The sequence below is a fragment of the Salarias fasciatus genome, chromosome 8, assembly GCF_902148845.1.
Source record: "Salarias fasciatus chromosome 8, fSalaFa1.1, whole genome shotgun sequence".
Lineage (NCBI taxonomy): Eukaryota > Metazoa > Chordata > Actinopteri > Blenniiformes > Blenniidae > Salarias > Salarias fasciatus.
Genome location: NC_043752.1, coordinates 4,767,453 through 4,787,527, shown reverse-complemented (window position 1 = coordinate 4,787,527; position 20,075 = coordinate 4,767,453). Strand labels below are relative to the sequence as shown.

At 41.8% G+C, this 20,075-nt stretch overlaps 2 protein-coding genes across 2 annotated transcripts; one reads left to right on the top strand and one right to left on the bottom strand.

The window, feature by feature from the left end:
• Nucleotides 1–9,449: 9,449 nt before the first annotated feature.
• On the bottom strand, nt 9,450–12,250 carry LOC115393724 (stonustoxin subunit alpha-like). Its single transcript, XM_030098834.1, has 3 exons — nt 12,163–12,250; nt 9,672–11,132; nt 9,450–9,586 (listed from the first exon to the last, which is right to left on the bottom strand). The coding sequence occupies exons 1-3, from the start codon at nt 12,248–12,250 to the stop codon at nt 9,450–9,452; spliced, it is 1,686 nt and encodes a 561-aa protein (XP_029954694.1).
• A 2,655-nt stretch (nt 12,251–14,905) lies between these two features.
• Nucleotides 14,906–19,290, top strand: LOC115392936 (neoverrucotoxin subunit beta-like). Its single transcript, XM_030097630.1, has 4 exons — nt 14,906–14,929; nt 15,036–15,135; nt 16,625–18,079; nt 18,486–19,290. The coding sequence occupies exons 2-4, from the start codon at nt 15,045–15,047 to the stop codon at nt 19,037–19,039; spliced, it is 2,100 nt and encodes a 699-aa protein (XP_029953490.1). The 5' UTR covers nt 14,906–14,929; nt 15,036–15,044; the 3' UTR covers nt 19,040–19,290.
• Nucleotides 19,291–20,075: the final 785 nt, after the last annotated feature.

Below are 20,075 nucleotides of genomic sequence, written 5' to 3'. Positions count from 1 at the left end.
TCGAAACCGCATACTTACGTACTACTCATACTAACTTATTGAGTATGCAGTGTGTTTACACTGGCAGTATGCGATTTTGAGTATGCGAGAAGTTCCCGGATGCATACTGCATTCGCCAGAAATGTTGAGTATACATCGTGTGTTCACTACTCATACTGAAATTGCCCAAGATGCAACGCGACGGACATTTGAATAAACTTTATTCAGTTCACAATGACTGTTTCTTCATGATGTACATTTAGCAAGCTGAGTATGGTTCTAGATTTAATCTTCCCTCCATTGTTTGTGCTCGTATGTATGTCATATTATGAGATTTCTGATTGTAATAGTAAAAATAGTAAAAAAAAAAAAAAAAAAAAAAAACCCTTACATCTGAGAACTAGTCCATGCTGAAAGCGACCATGATGCACCGAAGACGGCGAGCCGATCTTTGTTGAAGAGCCGAAAAAACTCTCCGTCGGTAAAGCATCATAATTGGCATAATAAGTGGTCCGTTAACGGGACACCGGTCCAAACGGCGATGTTAAGCGTGATATATTGCTGAAAGATTGCCTTCTTGTTTTCAAAGTAAAAGCACAGATTTATCACTGAGGTTTTTTGCATGAGAAAGGGAAAGGGGTGGTTTATTTTGGTGAAAATAACCGGAAGTGCGTTGCTCACTGCGGCTGGCTTGAATTTCACCGAATTCGTCCGAACAACATCATAAAAGGCTGATATTCGGACAAATAAACGACACACTCAGGCTCTAAACCACCACTTTGTCGCCTAATTTTAAAAAAAATCTCGATGAAGTTATACATTTGACGAGTTTAGAGCTAAAGTGAAATCAGCTTTAGCAGATCGATTTCTGCTCATGGAAGAAGTGCAATGCATTGTGGGTTATTATGTAGTATGCTGTAGTGTAAACGCTTCGCATACTGTTTGATGGACTGAGTAAGCAGGATGCAGGATGGATAGTATGAGTATGTAAGGATGTAGTAGACAGTATGCGGTTTCGAACACAGCCACTGTCACAGTTACACGGAGGCGGCTCCCCTCACACTGTGGGCGTGGTTCCAGCGCTTCTAGCTGACACGCCCCCAGCGTTTGAAAGCAGAGAGAAGTGCTTGTTTTTCCATGATTTTGAAACCTTATTTTATATACTTAGCATTTTTTTTTAATCATTCAAATTTGGCTCAGTGGTTAGTGACACACGTTTATGCAGTGTGACAAACTCATAACACAAATTTATTTCTGCTTAACTTGGACTTTAAGTATGTGGATAACTGCACTGGAGGGAATATTTAGTTAATATTATCTGAAGCTTTCAAGGTAACATCATCATTCCAAAAAAATATTATATATAGGTGAAAAAAGAACGAGGAGGAGAACGTGCCCGTGACGATTTAACGATCTTTCTGATTTATGAGATCATCCCAACCTTATCATCCTTAACGATCTTATATCGTCATATCGCACACCCCTCGCGTGCAGGTCACCAAAACCTCACAAGCAGGTTTCCAGAGTGTCAGTCACATTAGAGACACTCAAAATCACTCATGACATGAATAAATTCTATTTAAACACATGTCCTTCCTCTTCTTCCTCGTGTGCTTGGACTGCTGGGTTTGAGATGTGAGTCTGAGGAGCCGTCGCCTGTGGTCTGGGTCTCATTGGCCACCTGATGTGTGCCGTGGAGCTGGGATGAGTAAGAAGCAATTTCTCGTCGAAAAATAGATAAATAAATAAAAAGAACTTGTGGTTGAGCACTGATGTCACATCAAGCGCAGCCACTCTCAACCTTGCATCCCAACCCCAAGTGGGGTGTGAGATTATTTCTTGGTAGGGGTGTGACGACACACTCAGCTCACGAGATGAGACGAGACACGACATTGGGTTCACAATCACGAGACGAGATTTCCCCTTTATTCTTAAGAAAGCTAAAATGACAAAATATATGACAGGAAAAACAGACCTTTTTTAACATCACAAAACAGTACAAGTGCATTTTGTGTACGGATATAATGAGGGGACACCATAAAATCCAAGTGGTTGTGTTCCCTGTAGACAAGTGTCCCCTCTTTAGAGGGATAGGCTATGAGGACTAAATGGAGTTGGAGCTCATTGCTAAAAATAAATGGTCAATTCAGAAAGTTGCTCAGTATTTCTAGGAAGAGTTTATTGCTGTAATAGCGTCTGAAAGCGTTTCTATTAATTGATAAGGCTGTGAATAATTCTGGACTTGCCACTATTTGTTCAAATGTAAATAAAAGCTGAGAAATGTTTTTTCCATAATGGTGCTTCTTGTTCATCATCTTATTAACTTTTGGAAAATACCTGTATCGTTTCTCATAAATGAAAAAAAAAATGTTTTGGTTTAATAAAAGTAACTTTAAGCCGAGATTTGCCTGGAATAGGAATAATTCCATTATTAAGTGTGTCTGCATTTACAAGACATCATGAGGACTCAAAAAGATGCAGTTCATATGCCAGGCCTTTAGGCGATGCTGTAACTCTGCCAGAAATACACCAGAGAATACATGGAACACAGAGCTACACACTACTACTGCACTCTGTAAACAAGCGCAGCACAAGAAGATACTGCTTTATTAAACCAAATAACATCAGGAGCTTCTGCAGGACACCGGGATGATGGACTTAAAAGTTGTATTTTGACTGCATTCTGGCCATTTTTCTGTCCGCTAAGACTGGAATTTCCCAGAAAAACTAGTCCTTCGTCCATGTTTGGCAAGGTGTCCGCTCGGTGTGTGCTCAAGTCTGATCGGCTTCTGCCTTGTGTCCACAAGACAGCTTTTCTCCTTTTCACAAATATCGTCATGACTGCATCTCATGCGATCTCGTCACACCCTGATTTCTTGGGGGTATGTTTTCTGGAAAAACATAGATGCACATAGATAATTTTGAATTACAAATATTTCTGACAGGGAGTTTTTTTGTTTTTGTTTTTGTTTTTTTTTGTTGTTTCTGATCCGGTATTTGTCTGGCGAGGTGGGCCGCGCAACAGCAAGATGTTCAAGCAGCTCACTTGTTGGAGAGTCTGCTGTGCCCAGCAGAGCGCTTGCTACTGAGTGTATCATGGAGATGTTTGAACACTATTTGAGCAGATATCCATCAGACAAAGACACTCTTGCTAGAGGAAGAAGGCTGCTAAACATCAGAACCTGTAAAGTGGGAGAGAGATCTTTTTGCGCATGTCACAGATATTGAATAATCTGCTTCACCTGGGAGGATTGAACCGAGATCACTTTAAATACAGATGCTTTTAACAGGATTGTTTTCAACTGGATTGGAAAAAAAACACCCATGTGTAATATAATAATTCAGTACCCGAATATGACTCATCAAACCCACAACTGTTGTGCTGTGTTTTTTCATCTAAGGGTGTTTTCACACCTACCCACTTTAGCTCGACCTAACAGAGTTTTTGGACCGAGCACAGCGCAACTGGGTTGGTGTGAAAGCGCCACGCGCTCCAGTTGTCGTTCTAAATCACCCGCTCCGAGAGTGGCTGTATGGGGGGGGTCTCGGAGCGGCTTGGATCGACCTGGGATGTGGCGCGGCAGATGTGTGAAAGCGCACCGGCTTTAGCTTGACCCAAAGTCTAGATACTGCGCCTTTAAGAACTACACAGGCACCCGTAATCAGCCCAATCCCGGGAAAAAGCTGCTCTGCGCAGTCAAAGCATATGTGAAAGGGGACCGTATTTGTTGAAAATTTAAACATTGTATCTTTTTTGTTGGTAGCTGCCTTTGGCTCGACCCAAATATATGTGAAAACAGCCTAAATTTAAAATGTCTAAAGGCAGGTGCATGATACAGCATTACACACAGAGGGCTGTGGTCTGTGGCCACAAACGGGTCGCAATAACCCAATGTTTTTCATCATTGACTTACTCTTTAGATGCTAACAGTGAGATCTGGAGGCTGTCTGTCAATATGAATGAGTAGAAAATGAGGGATGCAGCACTTCGCCCTGAAACTCATTCAGGCGCTGCGTAAACACTATTCTGCGCTTGTAAAACATGGTGTGGTTGAGGTAATTTTCAACCCATATGTAACCCAGTTAACACCATGGTTAAAAAGTGTATAAAAGTTTTTAAAAAAGGGATAATTCCTGGAAATTATGTTTGTTAAAAAAGAGAAAATACTTCATGTCATGCGAAATTGTACTGTAAAAAGGATGAAATTGTTTGAAGGATAAAAACAGTTTAAAATGTATAAAGTACGACGGGGGACCCAAAAGAAACCGGAATTTGGGTTGTAACTGTTTATTTCTGACATTTCAAAATAAAACACCACCGTCGCCTCCAAAATAATCTCCACCCCAATTAATGCAACGCTCCAGCCGTGTCTCCCACATGATGAATGCGTCGGCAAACTCATGCGTAATGATCCCTTTAAACAGTACATAAAAATAAGGTGACTTGCCCAAGACAAAATTATTTGAGACATAAAGGTTCACACGACTTTTTCCTGTGTCTGTTAGCTGACATCCAGGTTTTAGAGCATCTTCCTCCATCCCTGTGAGCATTATTTCACAGTAACTTTACCAAGTGATTCCTCAGATAATAAGGGTTTTACTCCCATGAGTGAAATCATATTTAAATTCAGAGATCTGCCTTGGAGATCTGCCCTCGAAGGTCACCCTGAAAAAATGTGTTTATTTCTTAAAAATAAAAACTTGGCGCCTTCAGGAGAACAGGGCCACGCCGGATGGGAGGTCTGCAGCTCTTCTTCATTTATCTAAAATAATAAAAACAAAGCTTTGGCTTCTTTTGCCTCTTCCTCTGACTGAAGGCAGCAAGTCGAGCTCAGCTGTCAATATTCTGTCAACAGTTTTACTTGGAGCAGCTGAGGTCTGAAGAGACGTAACCTGGAGCTGGAGCCTGATCAGGAGACACAAACACACCAGTGTGGACCCATTCTGTGTTTGATTTGGAGCCACAGGACCAGTTTTTTAATGTACATCAACTCTGATTTGTCTCATTCTGCTGCCATCAAGAGAGCATGTCATGATCGATTATCAAACAAACATCACATGAGTTCATATGAGTTCCATCAATCAAAATGTCATAAAAAAAATGCAATTCAATTATTATTTGAATCTCTAATATCTGATATTATTTTATTCATGAAATAATTATTGTACAGAAGTGAAAGTTATTTCCCAAATCAGGTTTTATAGGCAGAATAATATTTTATATACCTAAAAAATTATTACACAATCAATCTTAGTGGAACGATCTAAATTTGTCAATTACTGTACAGCTTTGATCTTAATAATCTCCTTTTTGAAGACACAAAAAAACTTCACCAAACTGGATTGCATAACATTTATTGATTATTTCTCTCAAACAAAAGATGACTGCTGACAAACTGATAATAATGTCTGTCAAATTTGTAATGAGACAGAAATAAGACAGACATCAGACAGTTCACAATCCAAACTGATTTTTTTGAATCGGGATCTCAGGAATCAGTCTGTTTGGAAAGAAAACTCACAAGACTAAATGACAAAACCAAAAATCCAGCAGAGAAACAGCTGGAACAACTTCAAATGAGAGACGAGTCAGTGAGTGTGTGAGTGGACAGAGAGATGATCAATAATGAGATTCAGGTGTGGAGCCAAAACAGGAAGTGGAGCACAGACACCATGTGCACCGTGTCAGGGTACAAAATAAAACATGATGTGAGACAAAAACTGGTTATTTTCACATCTTTTACAGTCTTTTCACTGCACAGATTGTTTTCGAATCGAGAAGGGGGACGCCAAGTAAGAGGGGAAGAAAAAGTTCAAAATCAACAAACAGAAAAAGATTGAGCCTTTCATTCCCTGGAGTGAAACCCCAGAAGATGAAGAAATGAAACATGTCCAAACATGTAACAGTTTAAATCAAAATAAAAAGATCATGTTTTCACAAAATGAATTATATGAATGAAGGAAGGGTGTGACGATCACTGGATGTGTACAGTTTACTTGGTCATTATCTATTTCTTTGTGGATTGCTTTTGTTCTGTCTGCATCCGTTCGTATTGTCATTATTATTTGTTGTGCGCTGCAATGGTAAAGTCTTTTCTTTTGTCTTGTTGCATGGATGAAGATGGACAAAAGGGTTTATATTGATGATAAATACTTTAAATTATTATTTTTACTTCTATTATCATTATTGGGATTGCTTTTGTTGTTATTGGGTCAAATAAAGGAGAGTAATTTGGCTATAACGTCTGTGAAAGGAGAAGGGCTGGGATTAGAAAAGCTTCAGGTCCTTCCTACTATGTTTGAACAAATTATTGATCATCTTTTCTTGTTTTTTTTTATCTGAAATGTTCAAAATTAACTTTCAAAATCAAAAAAATCAATAATGTAAAAATAGTATTGTACAAATCAGACTACTGTCATACAATTACGTTTGTCAAATGTGATGAATAAACATTTGACAATTCAAATAAAATTGTAAAAAACCTGAATATTATTATACCAGTCAACAACTATAAGTCACTTTCTATAAAAAGATGACGGACAATTATCATCGAAGTTTAGTAATCATTATTTAAACAAATTGGACAACTACTGTGCATAACTAGGGCTGAAACGATTCATCGACTAAATCGAATAATTCGATGATAAAAAAAAGCTTCGAATTCAATTCTGTTGCTTTGAGGATTCATTTATTAATTGTGTGCAGTGAAACGACCAAGAAACCGCTGGCGTGTAGCGCCCGGAAGTAACGCGCAGCATGTTTCCGCACGAGAATGTAAGCCCCAATTTCCACCGGACACGAAAGCGCTGCGCCGCGGAATGCCAGCGTCTTGCTCCAAAGTCAACGCACACCGGCAGCGCAGCAAAGCGGCGCGCCGTCCGGATAGGAAGGGCTGCTCCTCTGAGAGGCTCTCGTGCTCTCGATATCACACGAACAACACATGATATAAACAGGAAAAAAACAAAACAAAACACACACCTCATTTTGCTTCTGCAAGGTCGCTCTGCTCATCCAGCCACATTGATCTGTAACTTATAGTACTTCCAGCAAGGGTGAGTACATGGTTTATGTTTTGATCTCAAATGGGAGCTTTTCTTTATCCAATAGTTACTTTTGTATGGTTCATTCTACATAAAAACGGTAATTTCCACGTTCGCTACTGTCTGGGACCCTGTTGAGCTGATTCTCGTGCCTCTCGAGGCGGCGGAATAACAACATAGAGGAAAAAGTTTACGTCCGTGAGGTCGTGCATTGTGTTTTATTTCGAAACTTCCGGTGTAACTTCCTGTCTGGTGCCGAGGCGCTGGTGATTCTGGGACGCGGCGCTTTCGCGTCCGGTGGAAATTGTCTCAAAGAAGAGAATGGGTTTTACGTGCTGCGCAGTACGTTTCAAGGCGCGGCGCTTTCGTGTCCAGTGGAAATTGGGGGGAAGCTGCATGGACATGTCGGAGCAAGGAGATGGAGCACAGTGCGGTGAAACCACGCAAGAAATGGATAAAGAGCAGAATGAAGAAAATGCAGGCGAAAAGGAGGAAGGACAACAAAGAAAACGCCAGAAAGTGTCAAACGTTTGGGACAACTTTAAACGAAAAAAAGGGGAGAGCTCAGTGCAATGTTTGCACTGCCAAGTGGAGCTGGTAGTGCAAACATAACAGCACCACGTCGATGCTAAAAAAAAAAAGGTTTTTTGTCAGTGGTGATTTTTATGCTTCTCATAATAAAATAAAAAGAAATGTAAGAAAACAAATATATATATATATATATATATATATATATATACACATATATATATATATTAGGGGTGTCCTCAGATAGTCGACGATTCGATGATTCATTCGAAGGGGCCTGATTCGACTGCCAATCACGCAGTCGAAGCGTCGAAAAAATGTGGTTATTAAACAAGGACCATTCCATTACAGCTGTACTGGGGTGCTGAATGACTGATTTTATTTTTTTTCCAAATAAACATGATATAAAGCCTATTTGATATACATGTTAGCCTATCAAATACACTGTGGAAAAATTTACTTAACTTGTAGTTTTATTCAATATTCTATCTATTTAGTGTTTGTGAATGAACCACCATGGTGAGTGGCACAATCCGATTTTGCGCAGAGCTCCGTCACAGAGCAGCATCTCGGTGGTGATTTGGCTGAACTTTAAAAGGCTCACAATGTCGAAAAAAAAAAAAAAACAGAACTTCAGACCAAGTCAAAGATGATCCAAAAAAAGTCAAATGCAAATTGTGTCCTTTCATATCACTTCACAACAACATGGCTTTCCACCTTAGACGCAGCCCCCCCACCCCCACCCGCTCCTCCCGCTCCGCCAAACAAGATGATAGATTCGACCATCAGTCGACTATTGGCAAAATCGGACGAATCAGATTCGACTATGGAAATTCTTAGTCGGGGACACCTCTAATATATATATATGTATATATATATATATATATATATATATATATATATATATATATATATGTGTGTATATATATATATATATATATATATATATATATATATTCCATTAACGCTCTGTTCTCCGACCTGCTCCACGAGTGTCTTGTTCCAGTAGCCAAAGCCCTGGTTCCACAACAACTGACGCGGACCTTGTTAACCCGGGCGACATCCGAGCCGGTATGACTCTGTCATTTCTGGTTTCGCTCATGTATGTGTGAGGGACCTTGTCCAAGGGCCCAACTGGATTACCATGCGCCCTGGCCGGGAACAAATGTGTATATATATATATATATATATATATATATATATATATATATATACTATATATATATATATATATATATATATATATATATATATATATATATATATATAGACCTGACATAGTGGTGGTGGATAAACAGCAGAAGACAGCTGTGGTGATAAATGAAGCAATCCCAAGTTATGGCAACATCAGGAAAAAGGAGCACGAGAAGCTGGAGAAGTACCAAGGGTTGAGGGAAGAGATAGAAAGAGTGTGGGGCATGAAGGCAACAGTGATACCAGTCGTGATCGGGACACTGGGAGCAGTAACCCCAAGCTGGGAGGATGGCTCCAGCAGATACCAGGAACAACATCTGAAATCTCTGTTCAAAAGAGCGCAATCCTAGGAACAGCTAAGATCCTGCGCAGAACCCTCAAGCTCCCAGGCCTCTGGTAGAGGACCCGAGCTTGAAGGAGACAGACACAATACCGCCGGGGTGGCGTGAACACAATTTTATATATATATATATATATATATATATATATATATATATATATATATATATATGTGTATATATATATATACATATAATCCACTTGATCAAGTAATCGACCTACTGAATCAGTCGATTAATCGATTACTAAAACAATCGATAGCTGCAGCCCTATACATAACATAAAATCTTTGCAAACTTGTAACATGATAATTCTCACAACAAACTGAGTGTTAATGAGATCAGATGGGTGTTAAATAAATCTCTGTCTCAGGACATGAAGAGTGAGAATGGATCAAAACTCTTGGGGTCTTCAGGATGAGACTGTTCCCCTCCGTGTGAGACCTTCATGACCCCCTGGGTCAGATTCAGGTTGTCGATGAAGGACTGTCGCTCTTCACTGGTGTCTGGTGGAGAAACAGAACAGCGGTTAAAGTGACAGTCAGGAAGGTTCCTGGTCTTTTTTACTCTGTAGACTCATGGGAGACTTACACCAGATCAGATCATCTCCGTTTCTGATTTGTGCCGGAGGAAAGTCTGGTTTGGAAAAATCATCAGTGACTAGAAGGCCATCCTTGTAGTAGTAGATGCTTTCCCCTGTGTATTTCTTATTTTCGATGGCTACCACAAGGAAGCAAAAGTTTGAGTCAGTCTTGTGCATGTTGGCGAGATCATGGAAGGTTCTGGCTTTTTCTCTCATTCTGGTTAGGACTTCATCTGAGTAGTACCATGGGACATCATGGGCACTTTTAGATTGAAATGAATCCAGGTATTGATCCATTGCATCCAGACAGGGGTCAACACTTTCCAAAGAGGTGAAAACAAAGCACAGAGTATGTTGAACACCTGGACTGAGAACTTCTCGATCCAGTTCGGACTGATTGTGGACGAACTTCACTCCCTCCATTATTTCTACACAGGACCTGATGACGTTGATTTCTCTCTCTTTACCCTCCAGCCACTTGAGTAGGTTTTCATGACTGAACGGTGACATGTCTCTGCTGTCAAAGAGTTGTCTCAGTGAGCTCTCATCCTCTTTGCCTTCACGGATGGAGGGAAGCTTCTTCTCCAGGGTCTGTTGAAGATTAGATGTGTAGTAATTACACAGCTTCTGGTAACGATGCAGGTCTTCTTGAATCTGTGGGAAATCCTCTCCCACTCCATCGACCAGAGATTCATTACATCTGGTTTCCATCTGCTTCACGTCTTCCAGAGTTTCTTCAACTCTCCTCACCAGACCAACACTGAGCTCTGTCAGAAGACCAGGAGCTTCTGGAGACATGTTCTTCAGTGGCATCAACCAGACCTTCACCGGGACAGTTTTCTCTCCATGTTCTCCCAGCAGCTTCGGCAGCTCTGCAAAGGTCTTCACTGCATCAACAAATGTTGCAGGGTTGCTTTCAAGAATGAAGTCTCCATAAAATTTGCAGGAGAACTTCTGAATGAGAGATTTTTCTTCTTCAGTCAGCTCGATCTTGACTTTTCCCTCAGCAGTGAAGAGGGGGATCTTATTGATGACAGCTTCCATGCTGCCCTCCATTTTCTGCACGCTGCTCGAGTCCAACTTCTCGCTGTCAAACACGAAGAAAGCATTTGCCCCATAAAGGATCTTGGTGACAATGTGTGTTGCAAAGCCCTTCTCAATCACACTCATCTGTTGTGGATCCATGTTGCCAAGATGACCCAGAGACAGTTGTTTCACGTGAGTGGTAGCTTTGTACTGAAAGGTCACTCTGCTCTGGTTGATGAACTTCTTCTGGTCATTCAGGTATTTGGCAGATCCATTAACTTCTATCAGACCGCCCAGGAAACTGGCTTTCAGAGAGGCGTCGACATCGAGGAGAGACGTCTTGGATTCAGTGGAGTCGGATGTAGAAATGTCCAGGTTAGTGCTGGGCTGACGGATCTCTTCCGTCTCTGCTTGCACAGTTTCATCATCCCACATAATCGAGCCTGAAGAGAAGAGAGAATGTCAGACCCACCTTGAAAATGTTTCTTTTCTGCTGTTGTGTATTTATAGTGTGATGGATCATAAGATTGTTGAAGTCAGTTCATTAAATACAGTCATTTTCTTTGGAGACCTTTCCTCATTTCTTTCCTCTGTCATCAGGCAAAACAGTGAGGCTTGTGTCAAATTACATCCTCATGTAGGGGAAGGCATTTTTCAATCATCAATGTAACCAGCCAGCAGAGGAGGTCTGAGATGTTTTGGATTTATGTTTCAGTCAAATCCATTATTTTAGTGGCCAATCATACTTGAGGAGAAAATTAACTCTGCAAGTCACCACGACAAGACTGATCTGTTGTTGGCCTGGTTCTGCAAAGGTTTCTTCCATTTATAAGGGAGTTTTTCCTTTCCTGTGGAACTGTTCTTTTTTCTAAAACTTACTGCATTGTGTTTGGTGCTTTATAAATAATACTGCTGAAGTGAAGTGAAGTGAAGTGAAGTGAAGTGAAGTGAAGTGAAGTGAAGTGAAATGGTTGCCACTCAGACAACTTGTGAGACTGAAATATGACTTGCACCATCATGAAGGTGATGCCAGGCCGATGTGTGGGATAATTCTCTAAAGCAATTCACCCTGTGGGTCATGGAGAAACCCTGCATCCTCTCTGCAATGTCACCACAAATGCTGGAGACGTTGAGGAGACCTCCTTTCGACCAGAAAATGTCTGCAAGAATATCAAACATGTTTGACTTTCCCATGACTCCAACGAGACCCGATGAATCTACAGGGGGCATCATGGAGACGCCTCTGCAACCAGCAGAGACTTGAATTGCTGGCAGGTCACCACCTGGTCTCCAGGCCAGTGAGATTGACCTTTTACTTTATTCTATGGTGCAGTTTCTGGACATTGACTTCTCATGGATTCTTCTTTTGCAGATAACCTAACTTTTGTAAGTCTGCAGAAAACGTGTCATGTAATTACATCTTCTGCTTCATTATTTCACATCCTGAGAATGTGTTGAGTGAAAGAAACTCACCTGGGATCAGTTGGTGCTTACGAGCATCGTAGAGCATCCCGAGCATGAAGGGCTGACCCAGAGCAGAGAGCATTATATCTGAGGACATGTCTGCAACCTGATGATGCACAGAGGTTTAACAAACTGCTGAGGATGAACCTGAGTCCTGAGTCCTGTGGACGTCCAGCTGCAGCAGTCAGAGTGACAGTGTGAGCTGTGGAATCATTACTTTCAGTCATATCCTCTCTTCAGCTGACTCCTCCCATTCACACAGTAGATATTTTACAACTCACCTGGACTCTAACCTAAATAATAAAATGACTGTTTCCTGATGTCTGAGCTGGAATCAGACTGAAGGAACTGCATTCATGTCTGAGTCAGTGACCTTGAACTCACCCTGAACCTTTTTGTTCAAACACTGAAATCACGTCACCCTTGTGTGTTCACTGAAACAACATGATGTTTAAACACAGTCAACTATTCAAACCGAAGACTTATCAGTTCTGACCTCAGCAGATTAGGACAAACTGAAGTACGACTACTGAGCTTTGTTTAAATAAATCGCACTTTAAAAAATATAGCTGGATATCGTCAGCATGGCAGTGGAAGGAGATACCGTGCCTTCAAAAGATGGACCGTCAGTGGTAACAGGTACAGAGAAAAAAGCAGTGGGTCTAAAATGGAGCTCTGTGGAATCCCATAACAGAGTCGGCGGAGCCGACGAGGATCAAGGAGGCTCCAGTGAATGATAATCGACAACATTGAAGCTCTTTATTAAAAACCTGTTGACGACAACATTGAGAGTCCCTCCAATGGGGCCTTCTACTTGTTGTGCAGTGTGAGAGCCAAAACGAGGCCTCTCAGAGATGAGTCATGTATTTTATGTTTATGAGCGTTTTAAGTTGTAAATCTGTCAAATTTGACCCAAACACAACAGGAGCCAAGAAATGCCATTTTTGGGACTCTACGAGGCTCTGTTTTGCAAAAATACATCCATAGTATAATTGCTCATCATCACACAATTTTTGGATAACTTAAAGTTTTACCTCACAATGACCTGCCCTTCTCTGCCTTTGATTGGCTCGTCAGCCCTTGACTGCACAATGACCATCGACATAAATCAATCCAATGTCCGACAGTTAATAACGACCTAAAGGAAGGAAAAAAATTTCACATATTTGTATCCTTTACAGGACACTCATTAAAATACATGGAAATGGAAGATTTCCTCACCTAGGGGTATCAAAGGTGACTTGGATGACAATATTCTCCAAGTAGGGGATATTTCTACAATAATTTCAATAAAAGGATTTTCTGTTCCACTATTGAGTGCTTATTTTCCACAGTAGGATGTGCCATTTCTCAAGAAATGTGTCATATAATCATAAAAGTAACATTTTATTTGAAAGTATCTTTGAGGTCACCCAAGGTTGGTGCAAAGAGAAGCAACATGTAAAATGCAGGCAAGGTAAGTAAGCCAGTTTGAACAGATGAGTTCCCAGTTTGGATTTGAAGATGGGGAAATTGGCAGAGTTTCACAGATCAGGTGGTAGAGACTTCAATAAGCCTACTGAAATTATTCCTGTTTTTGAAAACTCATAGGTTGGACCAGACATGGTGTTGCCATTCTCCAGAGTCAGATGGGATTACTGTCACTGAGGTGCACAGGTTTGTTTGGAAGACAAAGGCAGATTAGAGGAAGCCATTAAATCAAAGGCTGAAGTCTATAAATTGTCTGCCTCAGCCTCCGAATGCCTATGGAGGCTTTGTCATGCCGCTTGTAATTCGTTTTGTTTCGTTTCGTTTATTTGGGCATATCACGTTACAAACATCTCAGACAACAATATGCAAACCATTCAATGAGAGCCCAAAAGGAGTAGGCTGAAGCAGAAGCTTATCAGTGCCTACTCCTTCCCATATCTCACAGTTTTATCACTGAGGGTCACATGGCAGAGTTGTTGTATTTATATATGTTTTTATCATCCACACCCAGGCCATTACACAGTAACATGTGCATGTGCCTGCCTATGAATGTGTGTGTGTTATATAGTACAAGATTCATATCCTGGCATGCCACACAACTGAATGTGTGGCATGCCAGGAATGTGGTTGAATGTGATTTGTGCCACTTTCTTTTAAGAGTGAATGGTTAACTGGTGTCGAGATTAACAGGCAATAAGACACAGAAATGTTCTGGCACAAGTTCAAAGAAAAACTGAAATCAGGTCAGTCTTTCTGTTTGGACTATACTCGTTATTACACTTGCTGTTTTCAGCATTCACTTTTATTACAGTCTTCATCTTAAATCCTTCACTGTGTGCAAACAGCATGCTGTGCCCACATGTACAAGTCTTCTTCAGAAAGACAGTGAACTCTGATAAATGAAGCACCTTGGTTGGCAGCCTCCATTAGTTTGTGAATGTGGTAAACACTGGAAAATGCTATGGAGGCTGGTTAAGCAGTGGAAAAGTGCAATCTGAGTGAAATCTAATGTCCATTTACCAGTAAGGTTCAGGGGGGTTTCAAGGTCACTGATTCAGACATAGCTGTACTTCTTGCAGTCTGATTCCAGCTCAGACATCAGGAAACAATCATTTTACTGTCAAGGTTTGAGTCCAGGTGAGTTGTGAAATATCTGCTGTGTGAATGGGAGGAGTCAGCTGAAGAGAGGCTGTGACCATAAGTAAAGAGCGCACAGCTCACACTGTCAATCTGACTGCTGCAGCTTAACGTCCACAGGACTGAGGACTCAGACTCCAGACTCAGGTTCACTGAAACCCCTCATCAGGTGAGAACTAACCCTCACTAAGCTCTGCTCTGTGTTGAACTGTCTCTGTGTGGACGGTTCCTGGACCCCAGTTCTTGGTGTTCATTCGATTGTTGTTTGTCCGCAGGTTGCAGACATGTCCTCAGATATCCTGCAGGTTGCTGCTCTGGGTCAATCCTTCACTCTGGGGATGCTCTACGATGCTCGCAAGGACAATCTGGTTTCAGGTACGAACTCAAGAGTCTATTTCTTTTAACAGAATTACTCAGTAACTGTGGCTGTTTCCTTCAAAAATGCTAATTGTGATGTACTAATTTAGCTTATTTATTCTGTAGATATTAGAAAATCTCATGTTGCCATTAAGTGTGTTTCTTTCATACGTGTTCTTGAATTAATTACCTCTGTGTCATTGCTAAGTGGCTCAAAAAAGGTGCCCGTGCTCTCCTTTGCATGAGTCAATATTTAAAAAAAGGTTAATTTACATGTTTCCGGCAGGCTCACCACCCACCGAGCGAACCGTAGGGACCGGGTGCAATGTGGATTGGGTGGCAGCCGACAGTAGAGTGCCTGGTGATCCAATCCCCGGACACAGAGACTAGCTCTAGGGACATGGAATGTCACCTTGTTCGGGGGGAAGGAGCCTGAGCTTAAGAGGGAGGTTGAGAGGTACCGGCTGGATATAGTCGGGCTCACCTCCACACATAACCTGGGCTCTGGAACCCAACCTCTCAAGAAAGCATTGCCCACTGTGAGAGGTGGTGGACTGGCGTGGGTCTGCTTATAGCCCCACAGCTCAGCCGCCATGTGTTGGAGTTCACCCGAGTGAACGCGAACTGACCAACCTGTCGCCCGAACAGAGGCCAAACCCCACTATAAATGATGTCAGTACATCCTGGACCTGAGAGCAAAGCTTCACACACTTTGGGGGTTGTCAAGGGAGCCTACTGCCTACCTTAATGACGTGATAATTCACAGTGACACATGGGCGTAGCATATGTGTGGGTGACTGCGGTGCTTCTGTCTCTGAGATGTTCGAGTCTCACTGCCAACCCAGGGAAGTGTGCAGTTGGACAGAGGGAGGTACGGTATCTGGGGTACCACTTCGGTGGTAGGCAGGTGCAGCCACAGGAAGAAAAGACCGCAGCAATTGTTGCCTGCAAGCTGCCCAAGTCCAAAAAGGGGGTGAGACAGTTTTTGGGACTGCCAGGGCACTGGTTCGGCAAAGCTCGATGGCTCCTCGACCTGAGTCAGCCAGTGGGGGTATGTAGTGGTGGGTTATGGTTAAGCTCAGTTGTAGAGGAGAAGTCGTGAAGCAGACCTCAGGGAAGCTTCTGGAGAGAGGGGAACACCTGTGTCCAAGAATCATCTCTCTCCCTCTCTCTCTCAGCAGCAGGCTGGGTTTAAAAGTGTGTGGCTCCAGGAGGAGTGAGAAGCGACAGAGACTGCAGCAATTGTCAGGCTGATATGCTGCCAGATGGACGGGAGAATTGTTTGCAGGCTGAAAAAAGGCTCGGAAAGGCTCTTCTGCATTTGTGTATGTCTGGTTTGGGGAAGACGACAATAAAAGGTTAAAGTTTGCAGTGGACTGCATTTATTCTGTGCTCGAGGACTCACATGGAGAAATGGAGTCGTTCTACTGATATTGCTTGAAAACTTGATTGATGCTCCACTGTTGAAATTTGCATTAAGACTCCTAACTAACTTTTGATTTAACAGGTTTCTCATTGTGGGACCATCAAACTGTACAGGAGAACACAGTGGAGAGCCTTCAGAGCAGCAGTGCCTTCGAGATCTCTGCATCCGACTCCACTTGGTCCAAATCGTCCCTCCTGGATGTTGAAGCTTCAGTGAAAGCCAGTTTCCTCGGAGGTCTGATTGAAGTTGGGGGATCTGCCAAATACCTGACAGACCAGAAGAAGTTCATGAATCAGAGCAGAGTGACCTTTCAGTACAAAGCCACCACCCACTTCAAACAGCTGTCAATGACTCGTCTCAGTGCAGACGAAGGTTTGATTGAGAGAAGTTCTGCTACTCATGTGGTCACCGGCATCCTCTATGGGGCAAATGCTTTCTTTGTGTTTGACAGCCAGAAGGTAGATTCCAGCCATGTCCAAGAAATCAGTGGCAGCATGCAAGCTGTGATCAAGAAGATTCCTACCTTTAATGTGGAGGGACAAGCTCAGATCCAGCTGACTGATGAAGAAAAAGCCCTGGTTCAGACGTTCTCCTGTAAGTTTTATGGTGATCTCAATCTTCCAAGTAACCCCACAACATTTGAAGAAGCTGTGAAGACCTATGTAGAGCTGCCAAAGCTGCTGGGAGAACATGGAGAGAAAACCGTCCCGATGAAGGTCTGGTTGATGCCACTGAAGAACCTATCCCCAAAAGCTCCTGATCTTCTGACAGAGCTCAGTGTTGGTCTGGTGAGGAAAGTTGAAGAATCTCTGGAAGACGTGAAGCAGATGGAAACCAGATGTAATGATGCTCTGGTTGATGGAGCCGGAGAGGATTTCCCACAGATTCAAAAAGACCTGCATCGTTACCAGAAGCTGTGTAATTACTACACATCTGATCTCCGAAAGACCCTGGAGAAGAAGCTTCCCTCCATCCGTGAAGGCAAAGAGGATGAGAGCTCATTGAGACAACTCTTTGACAGCAGAGCCACGTCACCGTTCAGTCATGAAAACCTACTCAAGTGGCTGGAGGGTAAAGAGAGAGAAATCAACGTCATCAGGTCCTGTGTAGAAATAATGGAGGGAGTGAAGATCGTCCACAACCAGTCCGAACTGGATCGAGAAGTTCTCAGTCCAGGTATCAAACAAGTGCTGTGCTTTGTTTTCACCTCTTTGGAAAGTGCTGACCCCTGTCTGGATGCAATGGATCAATACCTGGATTCATTTCAATGTAAAAGTGCCCATGATGTCCCATGGTACTACTCAGATGAAGTCTTTTCCAGAATTAGAGGAAAAGCCAGAATTTTCTCTAAACTTGCTACCAACTTAAAGAACAACAAGGAGTTCCGCTTTCTGGTGGCAGCCATCAAAAATGACAAACACATAGGAGCAACGATCTACCAGTACAAAGACACCAAGATGGTCACTGAGGATTTTACTGTGAAGGATGTGCTTGGTCCTGTGGAGAAAATCACAGATAAAGAAGATCTGATCTGGTGTAAGTTGTGTTTTCATGTGATGTTGGTGGGGAGACCACAGACAATTGAATCAATTTTTAACATTCTGGGAATATTTCAGACCTCTTTAACCATCACCATCTCCAAGACAAACTAGTTTCACGTGTCTACTTTGAGATTATGGATGAGATGATGTCACTTCGGAAAAAGCAGGAAAACCAGTTTTTACTCACCAACGTATGAGTCTGGGTTAGTGAGAAAAGATCCAAAATCTTGGTTCAGCATAAATCCCGCTCCTACATCTAATGCAGATATAGATATGTGTAATACAAACTGCACATGCTCAGAGTAGATCAGGTTACCTCAAAGCTTGTCATGAACTGTCTCTGGTCTCCACTATTGACCACCAGGAACCTTCAGTAACAAATGTTCTGCTCTCTCCATCAGATTCCTGTGACCTGACTGTGGACCTAGACACTGTGGGCAACGAGCTCATTCTGTCTGAGGAAAACAAGAAGGTCACAAATGATGGTCAACACTACTACCCTGACAACCCAAGAAGGTTTCCAGTACCGCAGTTCATGTGCCGAGAGGCCTTGACAAGACGCAGTTACTGGGAGGTCGAATGGAGCCACAGTTCCAGTGAAGCAGTCATCATAGGAGTCGCCTACGAGAGAATTCAAAGAAGAGATAAGCTTTGTATTGTGGGACGTAACTATGACTCATTAGGTCTTGGCCATGCTGTATTGAGGAATTCACCCCCTAAACTACTTGCTTTTTTTGGTAGTATGGCAGCAGTTTGGAAGGAACCCTGTCCCCCTGGCTGCACCCGGGTAGGAATATTTCTGGACTGGCCTGCTGGAAGTCTTTCCTTCTACATGGTGTCCTCAAACCAGCTGACTCACCTCCACACCTTCCACACTCGCTTCTTCTATCCAGTTTATCCAGCCTTCTGGATTGGAAGATCCTCTAATTATGTTGATCTGCGTCAAAATTTATGAAAAACCTATGGTCATGAGCAGGATGCGACCTGTCAGGTTTTGGGAGGGATATGTACTTCATCTATGAAGGGCAAGTTTGAGTGAATTAATTTTGTCTTGGAGGATAAGAAAGAACATTATTCTCAAAGTTTAAATCTTCATTTATTTCTTCATTTAATTTGTACGAAGTATTCAAGAAAGTGGATGATAAGTCAAACATTTACTCCTGTCTTCTTTGACACAAACTGTGTTCAGACCTTCACACTGCAAAAAAAAAAAAAAAAAGAATATGTTTTCAAAAGAACAGTGAAGAACATGAAGTGAGAAGTTCCTCCAACCTGGTTCCACTGTTGGGTTTGTCATTACTTAATTATTTTAGAAGATCTAGAATCAATATGTTGTCATGAGGGAAGAAAAAACAATTCTGTTGATTAAAATAACTCATAAAAAACTTCAAATAAAGTTCAAATATAATCATTTGTAAATGTTGATGATTGTTTTCGTTGTTCTTTGTTGTACAAAAATACCAGTTGTAATAATTATGGCACGTGTCAAGGCACACATATGCTAATTGAGGCTGATATTATAGTTATCAGTTCACTATTTTTTCTTTCATTTAAAATTCATTCATTCATTAGTTCATTATCATGCTTCAAAAATGAAATGTAACTGTTATATAAATTTTCTGTGAATTCCATTGTATTAAAAAATGATTGTGCTATTCAATGTGTTGAAAATACGTGATGTGATGATTTATTTTGTGGATTTCTTTTCCTCACATAAACCTCAAGGAGAGGAAGAAAAACAGATCACATGATGTAATTCAGTAGTGCTTCATTAAAAGTCAAACATTTTAAAGTGAACCACTGAGTACATTCAGCCAATGAGTTTTAGTTTTCACTTGCAGACAATAAAATGCAACATTAGACGTTTTCAGTCCTGTTCCAACTGGTTTGTTCTGCCTGGAAAGTGTTGACCAACAGTGTTGGCGGCAACTCGATGGCATTCGTAGCAGGTGATGTAGACGGATGTGAGGTCCGAAATGTCCATTGCCAGG

Bases quoted from the DNA above. Each gene is read 5' to 3' on its own strand.
- LOC115392936 (XM_030097630.1), top strand. From the start codon at position 15,045: ATGTCCTCAGATATCCTGCAGGTTGCTGCTCTGGGTCAATCCTTCACT. The intron at 15,136-16,624 runs GTACGAACTCAA...TTGATTTAACAG, and splicing joins CAAGGACAATCTGGTTTCAG to GTTTCTCATTGTGGGACCAT. The intron at 18,080-18,485 runs GTAAGTTGTGTT...TCTCTCCATCAG, and splicing joins TAAAGAAGATCTGATCTGGT to ATTCCTGTGACCTGACTGTG.
- LOC115393724 (XM_030098834.1), bottom strand. From the start codon at position 12,250: ATGTCCTCAGATATAATGCTCTCTGCTCTGGGTCAGCCCTTCATGCTC. The intron at 11,133-12,162 runs GTGAGTTTCTTT...TCTTCTCTTCAG, and splicing joins TAAGCACCAACTGATCCCAG to GCTCGATTATGTGGGATGAT. The intron at 9,587-9,671 runs GTAAGTCTCCCA...TTTCTCCACCAG, and splicing joins CGGAGATGATCTGATCTGGT to ACACCAGTGAAGAGCGACAG.